The sequence below is a fragment of the Spodoptera frugiperda genome, chromosome 3 (genome assembly GCF_023101765.2).
Source record: "Spodoptera frugiperda isolate SF20-4 chromosome 3, AGI-APGP_CSIRO_Sfru_2.0, whole genome shotgun sequence".
Classification (NCBI taxonomy): Eukaryota; Metazoa; Arthropoda; class Insecta; order Lepidoptera; family Noctuidae; genus Spodoptera; species Spodoptera frugiperda.
In genome coordinates this window covers 5,699,997-5,725,093 of record NC_064214.1, presented here as the reverse complement: position 1 = coordinate 5,725,093, position 25,097 = coordinate 5,699,997, and the positions used below count along the sequence as shown (strand labels likewise).

The window sequence follows — 25,097 nt, the reverse complement described above, 5'->3', positions numbered from 1 at the left end:
AAAGATTCAGATTGTTGATTCTGATAAGCACTAGATGTATTAATAAGTTAAAAGTTACCAACCTGAAACACTTTAGGCGCCGACACTAAAGACGCGAGCGCAGAAGACAGGGTCGCCGCGAAGCACCCGCCGTAGATCAGAGGACCGAAACCAGATACCAGACGAATTACCTATAAACAAAATCAATTTATTAAATAAACAACCCGTTATACATTTATCTCCCACCACCAACCCGTTGTATATAAACATTTTAACACTTTTCTGATCAATTTTCAGTAATATTTCCATGTAATTCTGGATGACTCAATTGCTTAAACCGTGTACGGATTATATTTACATTATACAGGTACAGCATTCTATTAGATCATTACTAAGGGTCCCGATGTAACTCGAAAATAATCGGGCATGCTCAAAATAGATTATAAACAATTTATAAATTAATATCTCGTTATAAAAACTTACATCATTACTATTATGCAGTCCATAAGCACATGAGTCAGTCGCAGCACAATTAGCCATGGTCCAGTTGGCAATATCCGCGACGTCGCCCGACGCGTCCCGCAGTACCGTCCACCCAGCTATCACTGCTATCACCAGGTACGATATCGTTGTCAGCAGGATAGCCAACAGGGTGCCTTTGGGAATTGATTTTTGAGGGTCCTGTAAAATTTTAAAGTTTATTTTAAGTGTTTAAAGTTGAAAGTACTGAAAATGTTTTAATTGCATCTTAGTAACCACTACATCAACTTTACAACCTTAATTGGTTGCTAGGAAATTATTTCACGTACAAAAACTATGTGTATGATACACACACAACATATTTTTGTTCTGAATCTCCAGACATCATATGTAAAAAATATTTACTTCAAAGCAATCAGTCTTTAGTTTTCTATCTCCCTTATCGAACTCCCTCTTTCACAACATTCTCCCATACTACATAAATCATTTTTTCTTTGGTCATTCCCTTCCCAATGATCCTACATATCTGTAATGTAATTTAATTTACCTTTAAATCTCCGGAAATATTAGCGCCAGCCAGTATACCAGTGGCGGCAGGGAAGAATATCGCGAACACGGAGAAGAAGTTATAGTCCACTTCTTCGAACCGCCTGTAGTCTGGACCTATATTCTCTTGTAGCACCGTCCCTGGAAACCAATGTAATGTCATTGTACTAAAATATATACTAAGTGTGGGAGAGCCATGCTTCGGCACGAATGGGCCAGCTCGACCGGAGTGATACCACGGCTTCACAGAAAACCGACGTGAAACAACGCTTGCGTTGTGTTTAGTTGTGTGAGTGAGGTTACCGGAGACCCAATTGCCCTCTTCCCAATTTTCCCAAACCCCGATTCCCCAACAATTCCTAACCCCCAAAAGGCCGGCAACGCACTTGTAACGCCTCTGGTGTTTCAAGTGTCCATGGGCGACGGAGATTGCTTACCATCAGGTGATACGTCTGCTCGTTTACCGGCGCGTTCCATAAAAAAAAACACAGGTGTCTTTTAACACTGGGTCAAATGTAAGCGAATTAAACACTTGTCTTTAATCTTTGTCGTCGTGCTACCTACGTAGTTCTTGACGTCACAAAGTATCATTAAAGGCAGAGGATATTTCTTTTTGATTCCAGATGCGCTCAAGTATAATTGGATGTAGAAGAGTACTGGGCTCCGTGCCAATGGAATAGAATGCCCTTTATTGCATAGAACTTGTGACATAACTAACAAAAATGGGAGTGACACATGAGTGCGCTCTTGCCAATCCCTGCGGCAAAAAAATCTAAATAGTACAACATCACGCCTTTAATCCCCGAAAGGATAAGCAGAGGTGCACATTATGGCATATAATGCCAATGTACACCCACATTTCACAATTTACGTTGTAAGTTCCATGTAATAGGTGGTGAGCCTATAGCCATATACCGGGCACATTTCCAGACTCCGTGCTACCACTGAGAAATTTTCGTACTGAATAGTATAAGGCAGTTTTAAAAATACTTACAATTATACCCAACGAATCCTTGCGCCATTTCGACGTCACTCTTAGGTCCTATGATGGAGCCTATGCAGAAGTCAGCGATGGCCGCCAGCAGTATCACCAGTAACACTATCTGTGCCTTCGCCTCCCACTCCATGCCCACGATCACTATGCCCGTTAGGAGTACTATTGTTATACATCCGTATATTGCCTGGTCCTGTAAAGTTAAACACGAAATTTTTAACAAATTATTGCAAATATATAATACGCTTAATATACCTACGCTTAATTTCGAGTATGGTCGTCTACTTTCGAGTTACACCGGAACTCATGCGCATGAGTTAAGCTTATATTTAATTACTCGAACATCTTTGAACGGTTAACTTAAAGTATTCAATTACCATACGGGCATTAAAAGCCTGTGCGGCAAAGTATGTGGGTACTCATAAAATAAACATTAAATAATTATGCACAATAAATAATGTGGTAACAGGATTATCGTGCAATATAACCATTTAATTTATGGTAAATGTATACAAAGATAATTTAAAAGCGTTTAATATGTATTAATAAAACCAATGAAGTTACTTACCCATCCTTTGTCGACCATATAAGCGGTCTCCGGTATAAGCGTGATGAGCGACTCTCCGAAGCCCACCACGTACATAGCGCAGGCCACGGCGTTCGCCATCGAGAATATCAAGCCGATGGAGCCACCAAACTCGGGGCCCAACGACCGCGATATCATGTAGTATGTGCCGCCTTGAAATAAAACGTTATTGTTGAAGAAATAAGATTCATTTTTCTCTACATACATCCCTTTTCCCTCGTCTCTTTTCTGCAAGTCATTACGTCACGTATTTCTCAAAAAGGAGAAATACATATTATTGAAATAATTTGTGAAAGACAGAGAGAGAGAGATTGGGAGGTGCAATAATAGAAAAGCCAACCCGCATTGAGAAAGCGTGGTGATTAATGCTCAAACCTTCACCGTGTGTGAAGAGGCCTTTAGCCAGCAGTGGCCACTTATAAGGCTGTTGATATAAATAAGAGAAAAGGACAGAAACAGTTTTGTACATCTAACTATAATACTACAACATCAAAACATAGCATTCAATCTTGAAACAACACCAATTAGAACCTAGCCCTCGCTTGGTACAGGGACAACCCTAATAGGGATACATTAAGAGCTAATAATGATCTATTCTCACGACCAATTACCCCACAACGACACGAGAGAAGAATTCCAAACGTGTGTTAATCACGTGTCATTGTTTAGTAAACAATAAGACAGTTACACACTTTATGTGCTTTAGTTTGTAATCAACGTTTTGTATGTTGATTTTACTACATTAGTTATTATAGTCGATTTACTATCGACTTTACAAACATACAAATTCACATGCACTTCGCAGCCAGAGCCAGAACAACAATTTGTGGATTATACAAAGAGTTGTTCCGTGCGGGAATCGAACCCGATACACGGTGCGCTGCAGGCGATAAACCTTACAAGAACCAAAAGCTCTGCATGAAATTCCTTCTTGCTAGAGTCTGTTTTCAAAAAGTAAAACTCAGGATTTCAATTATAGTTATCAATTTGATTCAATTTAAATTGAAATGCTTACCTCCTTTAATGACACCGTTGGTGCTGATGGCAGACATGGAGAGCGCCGTGATGGTGGTCACCACGGACGTTGTGAGGATCAGGAGCATTGACTGCGCTGCCGGATTATAATGCTTTTATTGTCCACATTTTACGATATACTTTATTTACCTATTACAGTAAAAATTAGTAAAGAAAGGGGTAGGGGGATACCTTAAAGATAATTAAAAAAACATTACATCACATCCCAATATCTCCTATATTGTAGAGACTTTTCATATGGTTCGACCCGGTATACCATAACTTTTAGGTTCAAAATTACATTAAGAATTCAACCATTAGTCCCATTACATGAAAGATCCAGCTGTCTGACGAACACCTCCCACCAAAAGGCCGATAACGCACTTACAAGTCTTCTGGTGTTGCAGATATCAATAAGAGCTGGTCACTTGCCATCAAGCGTGCCGTCCGCTCATTGAAGGTACGCGTCCGCAGACCGGCATCGTACGCGTCGCACTTAACGGATTTTATACTCATACAACTGTGTCCACTGATCCGCATAGTACGGACCGCATCATCAGCAATGCCTACATGCGATGCGTACGGATGACGTCATACGGAATGCGTACGATGTATACGATACGGGCCTGTGAAGGCTTACCTTAACGCTATTAAAAAAACAACAAAAGAAAGTTTGCTCTAATACTAACCCACACCCGCCTGGCCAACGACCCAGGACAGCCGGAGGAACAGCATCACCCCCCATATGTTGAGGAGACATCGCATCAGCACTCCCTTGATCCAACCAAACTTCAGGTTCGTTGATGTTAGCGTCGGAGTCGCCAAGTCCTTCTCCACCATTTGTGGCTGAAGATGTACAGGTTTTTAGGTTAGTAAATATATACTGGCAAGGTTAAAAACTTAAGTGGAGGGCGCAATATTTTCGTAACTTGTATTTATGTTGGTTACGTTTTACTTTACTAGACAATTTGTATCATGCTCGATTCTTTCTTTATTTAAATACACTTTGTGTTATTTTCTCGACGAGTGTTTCGAACCAGAGATTGATTTAACAGACACCATTACATTTACTTGATCCAATAATGCACTAACTGCCGTACCCAGAGTCATTAAATGGTTACTTAAATCAATACTTAGCAATCGTTTTCGGTACTAAATCGTTACTAAGGAATAGTTTAAGTAGTGATTAAATGTCTCTGAATATGGCAGTAAGATATACGTATAAGAATTAACTTAGAATCTATTACCAATTCTTACGAAACATTCACATAAGGAGATCTACATGAAAATGACGTAGTTATTACAATAAGCAGATTAGGTACACCTGTGTAGCAATAGTACCTACATTTTGTTCCTACAGCATTGTCTAGCCAAGTAAACTAATTAATCCCTTAATCGCATATACTGGGGTACCGCGCAGACACCCACGTTATGACAATATTTGTGGAAGGTACTGATAACCGTCTGACTACTACTTAGTACAAATTAAGTGTATGAGTAATACCATGTTAAAATGTCACCCTATGTATTTTCGACCGGAGCTGCGGACTACCTAACAGGTTACCGGGGCTCCGGCTCGAAAATCAAGAGTAGGAACGGGGTGATTTTTAGTCAGTAAAAGTCTGATACTCCCTCTCGCCTCGCCCAAGGCTCTCGCCTTGGGCGAAGACATTTAATGATTTCCCTCCTTAAATAAATCTTATATTCTAATTATTACTATCGAAAGGTGGAGTCTCGTTGTTTTTGCCTTTCCCAAATATTTTGATTCCGGGTTATTTCTGAGAATTAGTCAATCGAAAACAATATTTATTTTACCACAGCAGGATCCACCCAACTCTAATACATGTTGGTCTCAGCATCCCCATTGGTTCCTAACAAGGTAGGTAGTAAAAGTAGATTAACATCTATCTACCAGTTGATGGATATAAATAAGCACTTTACTCACATCAGTATAACAATATTATTAACAATGGTAGTAAAACGAAATGGACAATAAAACTGGGAGACGAAGGGAAAGTGGGTGCTTCCACTCTACTAGGAATATCTCGTTATCTCGCATAGTATTTAATGGCTGTGACGTCACCGCTCACTTTCTGCAACATTTTCTCATTCTTCACAATTACCCCTACCATACGTTTATAAAGCTTTCTATTTTTCTTTAAGACTTTTTTAATGGGACAAGCCCGCCACAACCTCCCATACCCCTCTACAGTAGATACAACCATGAAAACACCGGAACACTGAAGTCCGGCGCATGTTAGGGACATGAATAACCTTCTTGGATCCCGCAACGAAATACATTTGGCCACTTCAAACTTATAATTAGGAATTATAAGTCCAGGTTCCCCTTACGATGTTTTCCTTCACCGTTTGTCAGTGGTATCTAATCTTAGACAGTAAACATACCTACACATAACTCTGAAAAAGTCATATTACTAGTACTTGGCGTTAGTAGGTTTCAAACCTGCACCCTCATGCATGAGGAGCGGAACGTCTTAAACCTCAGGGCCACCACGACAAGAACAAAGCGTTAATCATTCATCAATTACATTTCATTTCAGATCACACTTAACATACAATAGCAACAGTCCCGGATCTAGGGGGGCAAGCCGGGGCCCATGCCCCGGGCGGCAAATTCAGGGGGCGGCAAAATTCACACTACACGGACCAGTGGACAGCTCATCATTTATTTAATTTTGACCACGGAATAAATATAGTACCTACAAGTACAGGAATTTCATGGCCATATTAACTTGACCGATACCCTGAGCGCGGAGTGAGACGTGCTTCCCGAACATTTTATTATTCGCTAGGCGCGCAGGCATAGTACATAAGTTAGCTAAGGAGAAGAAGTTCGCCGCCTCTACGCGGGTGTCGTGCGATCGATGGTCCTTTACGGGGCGCCTGTTTGGTCAGCTCGACTGTCAGGCGTCCAACATTGCAGAACGAAAATCTATCGTCTAATCTAATGGCCATCCGTATCGCACGAGGATACCGAACGGTGTCCTTTGAGGCGGCAACTCTCCTGGCTCGCTTTCCGCCGTTGGATATCCTGGCGGATATGGACGCGAAGGTCTACGACCAAATCCGTTCCGTCCGTCAAAACGGCGGTGGTAGAGTGCCAGGAGCGGCGTTCGTTAGGCTGAGGCGGCAAGAAAGGCGACACGCGCTCGAGCGGTGGCGTGAGCGGCTACAACAGCCAGAGATCTCACGCAAGCGCGTTGTCGAAGCTATTTTGCCGCATTTCGAAGCCTGGCTGAAAAGAGAGGAGCGCGTCTCCTTCAGGCTCACTCAGGTACTGACCGGACATGGCTGCTTCGGTGAGTACCTGAACAAGATTGGGCGAGAGACCACGGCAAATTGCCACCACTGCAGAGGTAACCCGGATTCCGCACAGCACACGCTCGAAGAGTGCCCAGCGTAGGTCTCGGAGCGGCGGGTCCTGGTTACCAAGATCGGGCGAGACCTGTCTCTGCCAGCAGTAGTAGAGGCTATGCTAGCAGATGCAGAAAACTGGAGGGAGGTGGCCTCCTTTTGTGAGGCTGTAATGTCCCAGAAGGAGGCGTCGAGGTGGCAACAGCCTTGACGCCTAATCCCGCCTGCGTCAACTGCAGGCGGACCTTTGGGGTCGCGGGTACCTAAAGTGGGGACTCTAGGTGCCCATCTAGCGACCTCAGGGAAGACGGTGGCACAGTGGTCACGTGCTGCCGTGCAACTTGCACAACGAGGCTAATGGTAGGTACGGTACATGTCTCCCTAGGGATGTGCCATAACAGGCGTTGCACCACAGGGGCCCGGAGCAGGTCTAGTTAGAGGATTCGGTGCCCCTTATCGGTGCTGAAGGTGGCCACCGGGGTGGTTTTAGTGAGGTAAAAATCCCACACTCCCTAGTCTTTCTCCCCAAAAAGCTAGGCGCCTTTTGAAGGTTTCCCCCCGACATCAAAAAAAAAATAGTACATAAAGTCGGTTAAAAATACGCGCCCGGCTCTTGCTCGCCTGCAGGAATCGCAGATCGGGGCAGCACGTGTTTGATTACCGTGAGATGAAGCTATGTTCGAAAACTTTCTCGTCGATTTGTCTCCACAACAGTGTTTTGTGACAAAAATGTGAGTAGTTTGTATGTTTACTATTTAGCACTTGTCGATTGTTACTTTTGCTCTTGTGATGTAAAGGGTGTCCATTCGAAAAACAAACATACAATTCAGTATCCTAATTTACCGTCTGTTAACGACCTGTACCTCATGGACCAGGAATTTCGATTCCTCCACGTTTTCTTCCCACCATCCAACAGCAATCATCAGATGAAAGTTCAAACGGAAGAACCGTTAAAGATGAATTCAGTCCTGATATAGGTTAACCTCAACAGTTTATCCAGGCTGAATTAAATGACTTAGTGAGAGATTTGGGTCTATCAAAGGATGCTGCACAAATCCTAGGATCACGACAAAAATCTATTGGCTCCAAGAACCACATTTTCGTGGTACAGGCATCGTGAAAAAGAGTTCGCGAAATATTTCTCTCAAGAGGGTTCACTGGTGTTTTGTAATAATATTCCTGAAGTAGTCATGAAACTGGGAGCTGATAATTACGATTCCACATCATGGAGGTTATTTATTGATTCTTCTAAGAGAAGTCTGAAGAGTGTCTTGTTGTACAATGGTAATACCTATGGTTCGGTGCCTGTTGCTCACTCCGTGCATCTCAAAGAAACGTACGAGAATCTTGAGCTGTTGCTAAATAAAATAAAGTATAGCGAATATTGTTGGCAACTCTGTGGAGACCTCAAAATAATATCTATGCTTTTGGGTCAGCAGTCTGGATTTACAAAGTATCCATGATTTTGTGCGAGTGGGACAGTCGAGCACGAAATTTACATTACATTAAGAAAGAATGGCCTTTCAGAGAAAGACTTGTACTGGGACAAAAAAATGTGCACCAACCCAAAATCAGTTCTTTCACCTCCCCTTCACATAAAGTTAGGATTGATGTAGCAGTTTGACAAAGCTTAAAATAAACGAGGTGACTGCTAATACGTATGCGACAAATTTCCTGCACTTTCATAAGCTCAACATAAAGAAGAACTTTTGTAGGCCCTCAAATTCGAAATTTAAAATCGGATAGATTGTTCCAGAATACAATGACCCAGGATGAATCTGAAGTATGGAGTTCATTCGTAGAAGTCATAGAAGATTTCCTTGGAAATAACAAGTCTCCAAATTAAGTACAAAGAAATTGTAGCTAAGATGTTCCAAAATTATAAAAAACTGGGATGCAATATGAGCGTTAAACTTCATTTTCTGAATTCCCATGTTGACTATTTTCCCGAAAATCTTGGAGTTGTCAGCGAGGAACAAGGAGAGAGGTTCCATCAAAACATAAAGGAGATGGAGAGACGTAACCAAGGAAGTTGGGATATTAGAATGATGCCTGATTACTGCTGGGCCTTGAACAGGGTGCAGTTTTCAGGGAAAAAGAGAACGATTTCATTAAAAAAACCAACGTCTGTCTAACGTAGGTTATTTTTTTTATGAGCAGCTCAATTTTGCAGTGTAATTTTCTTTTAAATATATCTTTAATAAATATTTTCTAAGATTTTTTTGGCAGTTTCTATGAAAAAAATTATTCACACTTTTCCTAAAAACCTGACTTGCTAGAAAAAAACTAAGCACAGATTCGTGATCAGCACACCCCATTTACTATAGGAGACCTATTAAACTTAAACCCTTTCCGTGAAAAAGAAAATGTAGGCCTGTGTGGATGTATTATTTCCGGAAGGTAGGTTAGTATGTAGGCTTTGTCCAAATTTCAAACAATTTGTGGACATCTGATTGTTGCAATTATATGGGTGATAAAGGTGAAAATAAACATAAGTAGGTGGGGCGGCATTTTTCAAATTTTGCCCCGGCAAAAAAAAAATGTAGATCCGGGGCTGAATAGCAAACCTACAATTAACATTAACCCACGCGTCATTCAGTTGCATCAATTGCTAATTACCATTTACTAGTACTAGGCAAGCAGCAAGCAGGCACATTCATTCATTCAGTCACTAATGAATGGGTCAGAGATCAGACCATGCAGGAGTTAACGAGGCGCAGCCACCTCCGACCCAAGGGCCGTAATCCGATGAACTCAGGGTTAATTCCTTTAATAGGACCAGTTACGCAAGGTCGTATTACTGCCTAGTATTCATAGTAAAAGGTACTTTAGTCCTTGATAAGGATTCTTAGAAATATCGAAGAGGTGATTAGGTGTTTTTTTTTTTTGAAGTGGGAAAATCATCCATTGGCTTCTCCCGCCTTGGGCGAGGCGGGAGGGAGTGTCAGACTCTTACTGACTAAAACCTCCCCGTTCCTAATGCTAATCCTTCTAATGCTTTTTGAGCTGGAGTCCCAGTAAATCCGCTAGCTAGTCCGCAGCTCCGGATCAGGCATCAGCCCTACTGGGTCTCATCTGAGGTGGTCTGATGGCTCAGGTAATTAGGTGTATATCTTTCTTGTAAAATCATGACATGTATTCTTACAGGACCGATGGTACAAGTCACACTTTTGATATTTTAGATGAACCGCTATACGCCATGTTATTTCCCATCATATTTATTAACAAAAGCAATTCGTTTTTACCAGAAACAGGTAAAAATGCCATCAGAATTGATTAATTGTGCCAAATAATATATTAGATTGTCCAATCCCCATTACCAGGACGTCATGTTTACGAAGAGGTCCCGCGTGCGTCTTACAACGTGACCAATTAACTGATGGTAGCAATTAGCACAATTAGCAACCTGGATAGATCATTGTTATAGGTTAAGGTTCATATAGAGTACCGAGGTAAACTGATACAAGTATTTCAGAGGTGTCAAATAATAATGTGATCACGTTATTTGACAAAAAAAGTTATTTAATAGCAACACTGATTTCCAATTCATTATTCAATTATTCACATTTAAATGTCTGATGATCTGCATATCAATAATTTGAATTTGAAAAGTGATTAATCACAAACTTCCTAGAAATATTTCGTTCACATTAACTCATACCATAACATTCCTTTGAACACTCATCGCATACCTGTCATAGCTACACACAAAACCGCTTGATCTATTTCGGAACTCGTGACAAACTCATAATTAATTCGTTTCCTATATTTTTATAATAACTATCGTGAGACATACTAAATTAACATCTACGACATCTAACGTCGTCTGCGCACGCTGCTCATGATGAAGAGTATTGAAGAGTCTCTCTGTGCCTCGAAACTAGTAGAGCTTTTCTCCATTAATAATACGTGAGTAAATCGTGATTTTTAGGATTCCGTAGCCAAATGGCAAAAAAGGAAACCCTTATAGATTCGTCATGTCTGTCTGTCCGTCCGTCCATATGTCACAGCCATTCATTAGTTAATTCGTTTCCTTACACATTTACCATTAATTATGTATCTATCTTTGTCGCACGATTTCCATCCACGTAATTCTTAGGTTACCGGCGCCACTTTCAAACTTCCTCTTGCATACTAATTTGTGATTTTATGACCATGTACAGCACGATAGGTTACTTAATCATTATGCTTAGGCAGATAACCATCGTTTAAGTATAATATAAATGTAGGTTTACTACTGCGACTGAGCACTAGAAAGTGTTTACTTGTAGTGGTGTCAATGCTATGAATAAGCAATTTGTAGCTAATTTTATAAGTTGTAGAAAATAGGTGCATTATAATAGTGGACGTTTCCGTAGCCTTTTTTTCTTGGTTCTTCTAACCTTTTCCTAACTAGGTTGGAACCGGATTCAGCTGAATTTCAGCACTTTTCATAGACCGAATGCTATCGGTTACCATCCGCAACCCGCCAAATATGCTACCACCTATTAATGGTTGGACAATAGACAACAGACTTTAAAGCTTAAAACTAACTGTATCTACTACCATTGTTTTTGCATAACAACATAATAATGTACTAATGTTATTTAACTAACGAGACAGGAAAACTCATTTCCTGTCGACAACTGTTTTCAAATTTATCTTTACTCACAAAGACATAATAAATAATCTGTTTATTGTTATTTCAATACACTTGTCCTCACACACGGTGTCCAGTTATTGTGGTCAATGCGACCGCAGTCAAACGTTTTATACAAAGTAATTTATTTCACTATTATAGTATCTATTTGTACAGTATGTAATGTAGGTTTTCCTGCGAACATTTGTTATTGTTTAAAGGCATGTTCGGATCCACGTGTTGAAAATTATCACCAAAAGTGAATCGTTCAACCTTAATCCCCAATAACATAGATTAAGTAGGAACATATTTCTATAAGACTTAAACCATCCGCTGGAGATAACATAACTGATTTTACTGTACATTTTCATTTATTTCCTTTAACAGACATGTAACAAAGCCTACCCTTTTACTCTCCCTCCCGACTTCACCCTTAGCAGGCATATGACAAGCTTACTCTATACTTTCTAAACAATAGACTCCATTGTATCCTTACCTTCCTAGAGAGCGAGGCATTGTGCAACTCATCCAGCGTAGGCCGAGGCGCCGCGTGCAACGACAGCACATTTCTATAGTTGTCCAGCCTTGGCAGAGCTTCTCTCGTGAAATGCCTATGAAAAAATATTTTTATATACATAAAATATTACATTTATATCGACAGCGCATCCTTGAACTGTTTCAGTTGCGTCTATAAAATGGGAGTACATTATTTTATGTGCAATTGTAGTATTTGTACGTGGTTTTGATCGTATTACTAGTATAAAAGAAGCCCTATCCTGTATAATATCAGGCTGTGAATGGCTGTGATCTCATCATCATGATCATTAGCCTAAAGACACTATCCACATCACTCAACAAAGGTCTTCCCCGAAGTCTACCACGCCGAACAATAATGATCTACCTGACGTAAAGTAAATTTAAATTCATTCAGGAATTATTACGTGCTAAATACATAAAGTTTCACAACTGATAATGCATATAAATACGATCTATTTCATACTCAAAGAGTAACATTATCACAAGGATCTGATCTGGTACTGGATCTCTCACGTTTCTGCAAGTAGGTTAAGATCAAGTAAGACTCGAACCGGATTCGACGGAATGCCACTGTTTTACTGTGCACCTGACCTCCGGCGAATACAATTAAAATCACAAGTAAAGCCGGTTCAATTGTGTATTAACGAATATTTTTCTCACTGAAATCTCTGTCCCACGATCAAAACCTGAATTTAACAAACTTGGACACTATTTTGCGGTCCAATCAACGGTCTTATCAACTTTCACGTTGAAAATAACTGTAGTGCAGCTGCTTTACCAAGTTTAAGTTAAAAGTAGAATTTCAAAAAATTATATCTACATTATGTGGTTGGAAATTATGCAAGAGCTGAAGACGGCACTCCATAGTTGTAACTATTATTAGGGAAAACTACGTTCAAGAGAGGTTGAAAACTCATTTGCGTCATATCCCCAAAAAAAACGAGTTGCTGATGATGATGATCGCTTTATTAATAGTTACCTGAAACTCTTGCCATATTTAGTATCCGTGCACGTGAGAGGATCGTCGCTGTCCATTCCATCGGAGTCAGTGTGTTCTTGCTCCTCCTCTTGCTCATGTTCCATCTGCGAACAAAAATAGGTACCGGTAAACTATGGCAACTTTACCGGGCCCTTGGCAACTTTACCATACTATGGGTATTCGGTATAAACTCATTTATCTAAAAATCTACCCACTAGAATTCTGTTTTGTAATAGAAGTATTTTTTAGACTTTAAAAGGAAATATTTACTATATTTTGCGTAGACGTAAGACTGCTATTATGCCAGTAATGGCCGTCACAATGTATGCGTGAAAATGAGCTAAAAGTTAGTTGTTCCTAAATTGTGCTTACAGAGCCTTAACTATTTGTCACAGGTGAGTGAAATTTTGATCTTGTATGTATATTATAGTTGGGATTACTGTTGTAATGTCAGCAATTGCTATTTCTTTAATTTATTGATAAATAATCGCTTCGGTAATATTGACACAGGTTAGGTAAAGTTGCCACGGCCTGCTTTGTGGCAACTTTACCTACAGTTAGGGTTGGCAATAAATGTTTTTTTCTTGTTTGTGTGTATGTAACCATTTTCGAATAACTAAATTTCACAGCATAATAGTGAATATCCTGGATGATTAGTTATAATGTATTTAATAATACCTTTTGTTTTACAGCCAAAATGGCTCCCATGAAACAAAACCGCAGAAAACTCGGAGCTACACTATAAAAATTATACGGAAGTGATGTTATAATTAGCTATGGAGATAGAGAAGTCATAAAATTAAAAAGTCAAGGATTAAACATTATTTTGTAGCTTTTTTACAATTTTAAACATAAATACTTAAAATTTTAGAACTTAATTTAGTTTAAAAGGGAATAATATTTATGTTAGAAATTTGTGCGTTTTTTTACTTTAGGTTTAAGGTTTATTTATTTTTTTTTTAAATATACATGTCATAAAAAAGTTCCTCCTTTTTTGACAACCCCGAGCGTAACAAATTATTTGTATGTAAATTACGATGAAACCCGTGGCAACTTTCCCTAATGTCTGTGTAGCCGTTATCTTTATAGATTTCCTCATACTGTTTGCATTTTAATACGAAGTAGTCCTAGATGAAGCCCTCTGTACCTCAACAACTCTTCAATATGCAATACACGATGAATACGGCGCGTAGGTAAAGTTGCCAAAAATTTGGTATCTTTACCCATGTTGTTTTTTCTTTACTACGGCTAAAATAAGTGTTTGTATTTAATGACGATTACGGTAAAGTGAGCCAGATAGACTACAATTCTAAATATATAGTTTTGGTTTCTATGCGTCTTATGGTTAAAAATATATTTCGTGTTTTGTTCTAAAATATGGTAAAGTTGCCATGTTTTACGGTACTCAGTTAGAGACGACCTCGCCACTTATCTCACATTGGCGGTTTATTTACCTTTTATCTTATCCAGCTATAGTTTGAAAGTTCAATACTATGACTTTGATTTCACATTAATACAACTAATCTTATCTACGAATTAAATACAGTCTGGTTCATCGATTCGTGTGTGCATGCTTAAAAGTTCAGCATAAATGGAAGTGAAATCAATTAGGTAACTGGCGTCCATTTTACCAAAACACATTGACGTGCAAATCCTACTGATGTCATGTAGAATAATGTGTGGGTGTACTGTGTAGCATGCAGCGTTATCCACCGATAAATTTGCAAATCGATTCAAACGGCTAACAATAAACCGTAGCGAAAGATTTACAGCAGCTTCACGTAAGTCATAGGCAACGATTGATCCGTACTTTATCCCGAGCTAAATCATTCACCAAGACATTGTAGATATTGTGGGCAGTACATTAATGACGTCATCGATCCGATCTAAATATTTATGGGGAACCGAGGCATCTGATGAAGCCGACGGTGTTACAGGACAGTGAGATAATGGAACAAAAACTAGAGGCCCCATGTTGGGTTATTCATCGTATGTGAAGGAGTATCACACACAATGAAATAATATATTTTATAAAAACTATTAGGTAATGGGCCCATGTGTGCTATTAATAGTAATGTATTCCGACAAAAAATGTTACGGTAAGTTATTAAAGTAACACGAACCTAGTCACTCAGTGGCTTACCATTATAGTATTAGCTTTTTCTTGAATAGTAACAAATTGTTATAGTAGATATTGTGATACCTTTACAGGGCATTTAAATAAAAGGTTTAGAGTTTCAATAACGTATTCGCAGCCATGAATGATTTAGTATTTGTATCGCTTATAAATAGCAAAACAAATGTATAAAATGGAATTTATAAATGTTTTATTTCTAGCCGAGTCGATTTATTTGTTTTCTATTCAATACTCTGCCAAATCATCCGTGCATGATAAGCGTGAAGGTTAGTTTATTTTTTATGATGTGTTGTTTACATATACATTATAATATCTGGAAAGTAGGCAGGCATAGATTGACGTTGTATATGTTATGCTTTTACGATTACAAAATAGAACTGCAATAATGGTTATACCATCAAAACATCCTGTGAAAAAGCCCAAGTCTCGCACCTTAGTTTTCCTACCGTAAAAAGTTGTGAAATCCACGTAATACCATGTCGGTTATTTTATTTAGTCCCTATTTAAGGGACTGTCCCTTCTGTCTTAAATTGTTATTATATTAATATTACATTTATTTTACGTTTTAAATAAAATAGATCGACTTGTGATACTACCTACTAGTCTGTTACTTATATGATACTTCTCTAATGACCATTAGAGAAGTATCAAATGTATTTTGTGGTTACGAAAATTTAGCATACTGAACTTATGCAGAATATTACGCATTTGCAAGTCAATACTTCAACGTCATTAACTGCTAAGTGTATTGAATATAAAAATGGCCAAAATGATCTGACGTACGGTTCTGTTTATTGTTACAAGATGCGTTGGAAGAAAGTCTAACAAAGATTTCCAACCAACGCGCGCGCCTGCGTAACTTATGCAAGCCGTTCACAATACCGACTCATAGTTATTATTATGAAAACAATGAAACTCTTTACATTCCAACAGAAAAAGTCGACTTGAAGCTTAGCGAAAGCATTCAATGAAGAAGTGGAATGAAAAGAAATCTTAGTAAAACCACCAAGGCGCAGTAAATGCAGCAATGACGAAAACTCGTCTTATTAATCTTGAATGCACTAAATCATTCTTCAGAATGACTAACTATAGGATTTTACTGAAACTTATTAAAGAAGATATGAAGATTGAATAAGTAGCTTTTGAATTGAAACTGTCCAAAATCATTTCTTAAAAAAAGTGACCGAAGCGATATGCGAAACAACAAAAGGAACGTTGCAATAGAACTACCTATGTAATCAATTGTTTATATACGTAAACGTATATACTAAATGTAAACTAAACTAAACAAATAAAACATTGTTGTAATAATAAAGCTTCAGTCTCTAAGCGACTGGCCACGGCAGATATATTTAACGTGGTGAAGTTTAACTCACATCATTACGTAATATAAATACCTCGACCGCATTCACACGGTCTACGATGAAAATATGAGCTTGGTATTCTTTGATATCATGTAGAAAATGCAGCTATGAAGACAAATGACGGTAATTAATCAGTGGGTGGGCCTGGACTTCTTTCTAATAGTTATTTGCAACGACTTTCTGTTAATCTATAGTTAGTCTAAATGTCTTCTGTAAATAGACAGATGCACCTGGGTTGAGGCAGACTGCACCACAATTAGTTGTAGAGAACTTTTTAAGCTTTGAAATCGAATGTGTGATAGGTAGATTAACAAAATTCTCAATCATCCTACTTAAGGACTTACGACGTTTGGCTACCTGAATAATACTGAATTTCTAATAGATATCACGCAATAGTATGAGCTATTACTAATTCACTAGAGGACTGACCGACAGACAGACATTTTGTTTTTTTTTTTATATTGTAATATTTGCTTTGGCGTTCTAAAGTGCCTTCTCGGTCTATTTGAAATAAATAGTTTTGACTTTTGTCCAGATTGCCTTTCTTACTTAATAATTGAGATGTTTTAGAAAAATCTGTTTATTCTACTGTTCAGGAAATCTCTCTATTCATACATTTGTCGTCAGTGCTGACTCAATGTTAATGTTTACTTAATGTGACCAACTTACTTCACTAATCGGGTATTACACATACATACATACATACATATTTATTTATTTACATAATATATGCTTATCAGAAACCTTGAACCAAATTGTACTTCCGCTGATTAGGTACCTACTCGCTTTTAATCGACTTAGGACACTTATTATAGGGATCGATACAACAAATTGCAATATTTGTACCCAATAGGAACAAAAATTCTGAATTAACGCAACTTAAAACTAACACGAAGTGGCAAAGAAAAGTATACTTTAGGAACTAGAGTATAAAAGTGCTTTTATATTTGAAAACTCGTTTTGAGATTTTTTAATTCTTCCGAATTCTGATCAGTACAAGGTCAACAACAATATAAAATTCAGACGTCTTAATTGGAATCTACAAATTGGACTGCGGTAGAGAAATATTTTAATATTTTTTACAACATAGAGAACCAAGTCCACCAACAATGTCCAAGGATGGACATCAAATTGATCCAAAGATGATTTTAATAGACGTTATTTGAAAACATACACGTGTGTAAGTCATCCAGTTAAATTTTCAACCAGAAACCAGTTCCTTACAATTTACAATACAATATATTGAAGGACAAATGGCACCTTTATCACGATCGCATCTTTACGGCGGCGGTTTAAAACTCATAAAACGCTAAGATATAAGTCACGAATGTAATAAATTAATAGTCAATGATTTTTCTCGGAAAACGTGTCTACAAGAACAATTTAGGATGTTTACCCTTCCAATTATTAGGACTAAATGGTGGTGGGGTAGAAGGCGTCAGTAGATAGATATGACGTTAAATGTACCGTTAGATGCGAAGGCTCTGCAGTCTAGTACGGTCACCGCCGACATGGCGCCTTTTCCACCAAATCCACACAGACACTTGATATCCAAACCATTAGCTGGACATGGGCACTATGGCCAGTCATCCAGTTATCCGCCTGAAGCACCTCAGCCTTGACCCATTCACCACCAGACAAAAGGTTATGAAAACATATTTTGGTCGTTGACGCGTGAATCACTAACTAAGTAGGAGTGCTTAAAGTTATGCGTAAGCCACCTACGTAGATTTAACAATACATTCTAGCGGTAGTAAATACCTAAGTGAACATTTAGTTTTGGGACAGTTTCATATCAATATAGCTATATTCTGAACGTGAGTAAATAGACAACAACAACTGGTACCTAAAACAAGTCTTTTAGACCTCAACTTTCTGTCTTTATCCTACGGTAAAATGGCAATAAAATAGTAACTAATCACCACTTGTTTCTGTACAAAATATTATACGAAATCAACTTTACATATTAAACAGAACTATAACGGGTACAAATTGTCGTCAGTAAGACAATGGCTCATTAAGCATTGAATAATTCTAAAATGTTTGACGGGCATCCACGTGGGCCCACCGACGCGTAACGGCACACCTTTGTTCATACAGAAATTAATAACCCTAATACTTTAAAGAGAAACTAATATGTACTTCACTTTGAACCTCATTAGGTGCAAAAACTGCCTTTATAGCTACGTAATAAGGGCGTTAACATTCAAATAGCTGATATGCACGCATTTGGTCACACTTAATGCTTTCTCTCTGATTTATTATGCACATATTAGGGTGTTGGTCACCGACTAGCATAATGTATCGGCCTAAGCATGTATGTAGTTACGTAACATTAAAATAGTACTGCTGGAAAACCATAGTTCATTAGGTGTAGGCACATAGAATAAAATGTTAAGACTAGGAACTCAAAGTATGACTTGAATGAAGTCGTGTTAGAGCTGTTAGAAGAAGTAATTAAGCCTAAGTGAAACTCGACGATTTAAAAGTACAACTTAAACGTGTTTTCCAATTTCCTAACGTTACAAGTTTCTAACTGCGCCTGTCCGATTCTAATTAAGGCAGCAGCCATTAATAAGCGGTAAGTGAATACAGATCTAATAAAAACAAATAGTAAGAGACACGCTCCAATGATACCGTGTCGACGGCGCTTTTCCTTCACAACAATTTATGATGCAAAAACATCGTTTTCTCTAAACATGATTAAACACCAAACTATATAAACCGCAGGATGTTTACATTGGCGCCGATCATAGACATCTATCATTTTCTATGTTTTCATATCAAACTGCAATAAAATTGAAAGTAACGACGTTTTTACGGCTTTTCTGTGGCCACGTCTAGTTGTAGATCCTCACACTTGCTGGCTGTAATTTCAATCTTTGTTTATTACAATTAGGTTTAAAGTTGATTGTTAAATTGTCCCTGTCTAAAATTAGCCTCCGCCTCCGACATACATAAAGTGAATGGTTCTGTAGCTATTTCGGTCCCTCTTTAAGAGGATGTGTCTCTTGTGTGAATCAGTGTGCTGAACTTATTGCAGCAAGTTGATGAATGTTTACAAGCTGATGGAGTAGCCGTGACTCAATGTTAATGGAAGCACGAGAGGAATGTCCAGCGTCATGCAGTCCAGGAAACTTGGAATATTTGGCCATATTTCAACACACGTGAAACATAATCAGTTCAATAGAGAAACTAAAATAAATACCGAACACGCCTGTTCCAGTGCATTTAGCAACTAGCTACAATTTACATGAGTACTTTGCAAAACAGTAATAGCATTCAGAATTCAAATTATACCGAAACCTATTAAAATATATTTATTGCAATTCCCGACGGCGTAATCCTTATTTTGTTAACCAAATGTAGAGGATTATGTCCTCGAAACTCCACGCAATGTTAAATGAAACGGCGGAACGCCACAATTTTTCACTGAAAAGAAAATGCGAGTAACATATTTACGACCTTTGAAGTCGAGCAAATGCGTTTTATTGAATGCTGGGTTTACGTACATACGTACATACACACACACATATCTACATACACGTGATCAGACTCATAAAAACCAGAAATATATTTTTACTCACACTTGTTTTCCGAACGCTTAGAAAGTTAACATAACCACATTCTTTGGCTAACATTATGTAAGACGTAAGAAAAGGGAACTTTGGAAAATAGGAAAAGCAAATTATTCCAAGAAGTTATTGTAACATTAATGGACTTTGTTGATTAATATTACAAACCATTGTTACATTCTCTGTATTCCGTGATTACATCGATGACTTCCCTCTTTGGGAATTGATATTCAACTGAATTGATTTATTTTCGGATTAACTATTTCAAAGTTCCTATTATGATACCTACATATTTACAGTCCACCCTCGTTAATTCGAAACTGGAGGAGGACTCTTAAAATAAGTATGTTCGAAATATCAAATGGCCCGCAATTTGAACTAGCCTCAAAATGTAGACACTTATCTCTGCAAGATTTGCAATCTCTCTGTCTCTTTCTTTCTGCAACTTCAAATTGCAAGGAGTTTGACGCCGATAAGTTCGAATTAACGAGTCATTTGGTGAATTTTTCATTCACATTTAAATCTTTAGAAGGCTTTGGAAGTACTTTTTATCTGTCAGAATCAGAAGTTCAGAACAGAACTTTTTGGCAACTACTTGTGTCAGTTAGATAGTCTTAATTAACTTGTGTAGGGTACAAATATTATCCATAAACTCAATCTACTCTATTCTACGTCTGTACGTTGTGGCACTACTTTACTATAGTTATTAAATCAAGACGGATAGGCGTCTGCTCGTCTGAATGGACGGGACACGTCGTCAAGGAAAGAGTTACGTAGGGTCCCTACAAGTAGATTGGACTGGAAAGATCCGCTGATCCGTTATCATTGGACGTCGTTTCGTAATGGTCAATGTTTTGAATAGTGATAGCTACGCCATAGTAAAACTGTGATGCTACTTAAATCTTTCTTTACCGTTTTTGTTTAAATGGCATCGTTCTGAATATTTAAGATACTTATTTATTTACGTATCAGGTATATTTTAAGTCCTTATTGCAATATTTTTAAAAGTCATGAGTCATTTCCAGAAACAGCAGTACAAAGCAAAATTAAATAAATATTGATGTTGGTAAAATTCGTTATTGAAGAAAATCAACTACGTATTTGAAATGTATGTTTTTATAATAGTATAATATGAAGTAATAGATCAAGCAGATGCTTTCATTTTAGGTAGAATAATAAAGAAGAAATTCATTGGAGTCGCCTTTAGGCGTCACATTTAGAAGGCTTCGGGATTTTCTACGTTGCGTCGCTTCTATGAACTGCTGACGAAGTTTTATTAATACCTGTGTATTTTGTACGTTTGTCTAAAGGTCATCGGTTAAACACAGTCTACTGGCTATTTGTATATTTAGTCAAGCGTTTTAAAAAAACAGACGTGAAGGAAGACGTGTTCTAAACCAAGTTCCTAGTAGATATAGACAAATGTATTATTACTTACTAGGTAGCATAATATGTAGCGTACTTTGAAACTAAACACCTGTAACTGGACATCCACTTTATGGTGTGACATCAGTCCCTGTTATAAGGATTATTCTCATCATTACGCTTAATTCGTTCATTAAGTAACGGCGACACGACATCGTCTATGTAGTTGTAAGTATTCTGCATAATGTGGCTACTTACGACTTTATATTGAGCGCCTAATCAGACTAATTTAGAGGTTTCTACACATTTCCGTTTACTTACGCACAAAAGGACTGCCGGCCACCGAATACTGAATCATCCAATTTTTCCGTATTGCCTGTAGAGCAATCTTTGGCTAATGCGTCCATTCTTACCGGGGCCCATAAGACACGAGCACGGACGAGGCTATAGGAAGCTTGCCGCCGCCCGTGCACTTATCCAATTTGCCGCTATTATGATTTATTGGTAGCGTACAAGTAGGCGCCTATGACCTAGACCGACTGCTTCGCGACCGAGCATGTCAGCGACGTTCACTAGGACATTAGCGGGATGTACAAGGAATTTTAGTATGTAGTAACTCTACCGGTAGTTGTCGGCAACCTTTATTCACTTGTCTTAACCAGAACTCAACGTAGGTTACTTATTTTCGGGAATAGCACGAGTCGTGTGCACGGAAACGTGATGAAAATTGTATTCGAATCAATAAACACCTGATATTTGCAACTGAAATAAGTCACGTTTTTAGTCAGAAAAATAGCAGCTTTTTGCGTTTATTTTTAGATCAGAATAAATTCAGTGGTTTTCTTGACTTTGGATTTGTATCTATCAATCTTAGAAAAAAATAACTTTTTGTCTAACAACTTTGATTTCAAAATTTCAAAGACAAACACCCATTAATTATTACCTATATTTACAAATTCACCGATTCTTAGAAATACATAGTTAAACGTCTGTCTTGCGTCTTTAAATATTTGAACTACTCCGTTCCAGGTTTGAACAACACTTGGAAATAGGTACCGTAGTAGATAGGTAAGTAGGTAGGTAGGTACCCACAACTAGCTCGGACCGGATCTTATTGATTTCAACTTTACCGGACCAACATTCTAGTAGATTTCAAGGTCCAGATATGCACACTTGTAAATCAATTACCTTTAGGGGGCTTTTCCACCAGAGATTTGCTATGCTACGTTGTTGTGGATGCGTTTAGCTTCCAACAATCATATTCATTGGTATACATAGCTTAGCACTGGTGGAAATGGACTCAGCTAAGCTATGTTATTTATATGGAAAGAAGCGTGTCATGGATGTGTTCTATGGATTCCCTACTATCGATACATCGCAAATCAATCGCATCTTCTCGACCTGCATAGCATATCAGTTCACATAGTTTCACAGCTTAGCTATTAATCTTTGTAGCATAGCTACATAACATCTCTGGTGGAAAATCACCCTTATAGCTGATTTCTTTGTGAACTGTCTCGAATACTCGCAAGTTGTAAGTGCATATTCTAAGCAATATATCTCGGATTTAATAGTTATTTGAGTTGAACAATTATTTATTTTTACTCTATATGATTGACTTGTATTTGTATAGAATGCTTAAGCTCATTGAATGAAAAGACATCCGCAATTATTGGCGACTTCTTTGAAACACGGAGACCTGTCTTCCTACACAATATAACGTGAAATTCGTGTTAAGGCACTTAAGAAAAGTACATGACGCATTACTTATGTTACAAACTGTCCATTACCTACTTTAGTTTATCAGGTTTTGCATCGCACTGTAATCGCACATCTATCGCAGATAAACTGCACTTAAGTATCTTTTTTAAAGTACCTTTGGGTACTTTACCGCAAACTTGAGATATTATAAATATCCTCATTAGTCATTAGATGGATATAACTTATAATACAACAGAGGTATCGTTTCAGTATGCTGTTTTATATTTATTTCTTCCTTCACCAAAGAGTAGCTCTACCTAACTGATGTAGTCCCATCTAGGTATGTCTATAAACACTATTAAATCTAAATGCGATCAACACAAGCCCTACGGAGAATGTAAATTGGCTACTGCTCATGTTTGAAGTCAAAATCGCATCAAAACAACATCAATTTGTGACGTGATAAACTCGCAATTAAGAAGTTAGTTTATGCTCGTAACTCATTCAGCTTACTCCAAATAACCGCGTGGCTCAGAATGGAAACACTAATTAATGTATGTTATTATTCCGCATTTATCTTTGCGTAAACGTCGGCATAGTACTTAGTGTAGTTTAAGATTTTTACGTTTTTGAATCCATTACTGATCTCTGTAATTAGCAAACGCGCCTTTGTAAAATTACATTTACCTTTTAAGTTAATACCGTATTCTGAGACAAGGCGGGAGAAGTCATTGGATAATAAACCAAATCAAAAAAAAAACTCTGAGACATTTAATGATTAACTATTTCCGAAAACAATTACTCAGGACTGTGTTAAGTAATGAAATGACTTTGAATACGGCGGTTAGTCTCTAGTTACTATTTATTATTTAATGAATAAAATCGCAGTGTAAGCTGTAGTAAGAAAATGCGCACGTGTCCCGCGTTTCACGCATGACGCATCGAACGCATGGCGAATGTGTGTGCACAATGCATGCTAAATTTTTATAACAGTACTCTAACTACATGTTTTCTTTAGACAGGATGTGCATTTTTTTTATTACAAAATTAACAGTACCTAATTATAAGTAAGTAAAGATGATTTTTTATAATGAAACCATTATTTATTCAAATAGTTTGAATTTATATGTTAGGTACATTAAATGTTGTGCACACCTGTTTCTAATGAACCTCTTTTATCTAATGCAGAAGTGAATGGTGTGTAATACCTACATGCTATACTTCTATTGTGTACTCTTGAAGAGAAGTTGATAGCCTTTTCGTTTACCAGAGAAGCTCAACTTTAGGCTAGTTTCGTAATCATTAACTTAAAGTTATGTAAGATTATCTACCTAATTATTTTAATGACATTAATTTTCCAGTCATAAAACTGCCCATAAATAACTAACTAGTTATTTTAGAACCATCCTCTGTATGAATAATGAATAGTTCTACTGTAGGTACTTTATTATCAGTTTAGTAATTGTGTATATTTCCTTTACATGTGCAAATAAGTCTAGTCCCTAGTACCTAGGTACCTACACATAAAGCCAAACAAATAGTACCCATTTTATATCAAACCTTTATACAATTTACATTTGAATTTAACAAAGAGAGGATTTTATCATCTGCACATTGTTTCGAAATGCTATGAACATTTTATTTGTTCACAATCTGTTTTATCTCCCATGAATGGGTCATTCATGGTTTATTTTTAGTGAATGAGATGTCCATACAAAAGACAGACATACTGAATTAATATAAGGTATATGTACATATCTGTAGATATATCATAATTATACTATTGAATTATTTATAGTGACATCAATCAATGGCACTTATTTCAAGTGGAATGTGCAATTAAATGT

The 25,097-nt window shown here is 37.7% G+C and overlaps 1 protein-coding gene across 2 annotated transcripts in view; it reads right to left on the bottom strand.

Moving 5' to 3' along the window:
* The window catches only part of LOC118273961 (bumetanide-sensitive sodium-(potassium)-chloride cotransporter), a 36,726-nt gene that overhangs the window by 10,430 nt on the left and 1,199 nt on the right, over positions 1–25,097 (bottom strand). For both annotated transcript variants that reach the window (XM_035591248.2, XM_035591249.2), the window contains exons 2-10: positions 13,109–13,212; positions 12,089–12,203; positions 4,289–4,445; positions 3,601–3,696; positions 2,568–2,737; positions 2,000–2,192; positions 1,007–1,146; positions 463–660; positions 63–170 (exon numbers count right to left, since the gene is read on the bottom strand). In XM_035591248.2, coding sequence (XP_035447141.1) covers positions 63–170; positions 463–660; positions 1,007–1,146; positions 2,000–2,192; positions 2,568–2,737; positions 3,601–3,696; positions 4,289–4,445; positions 12,089–12,203; positions 13,109–13,212 — 1,281 coding nt within the window. The remainder of the gene's footprint in view (positions 1–62; positions 171–462; positions 661–1,006; positions 1,147–1,999; positions 2,193–2,567; positions 2,738–3,600; positions 3,697–4,288; positions 4,446–12,088; positions 12,204–13,108; positions 13,213–25,097) is intronic.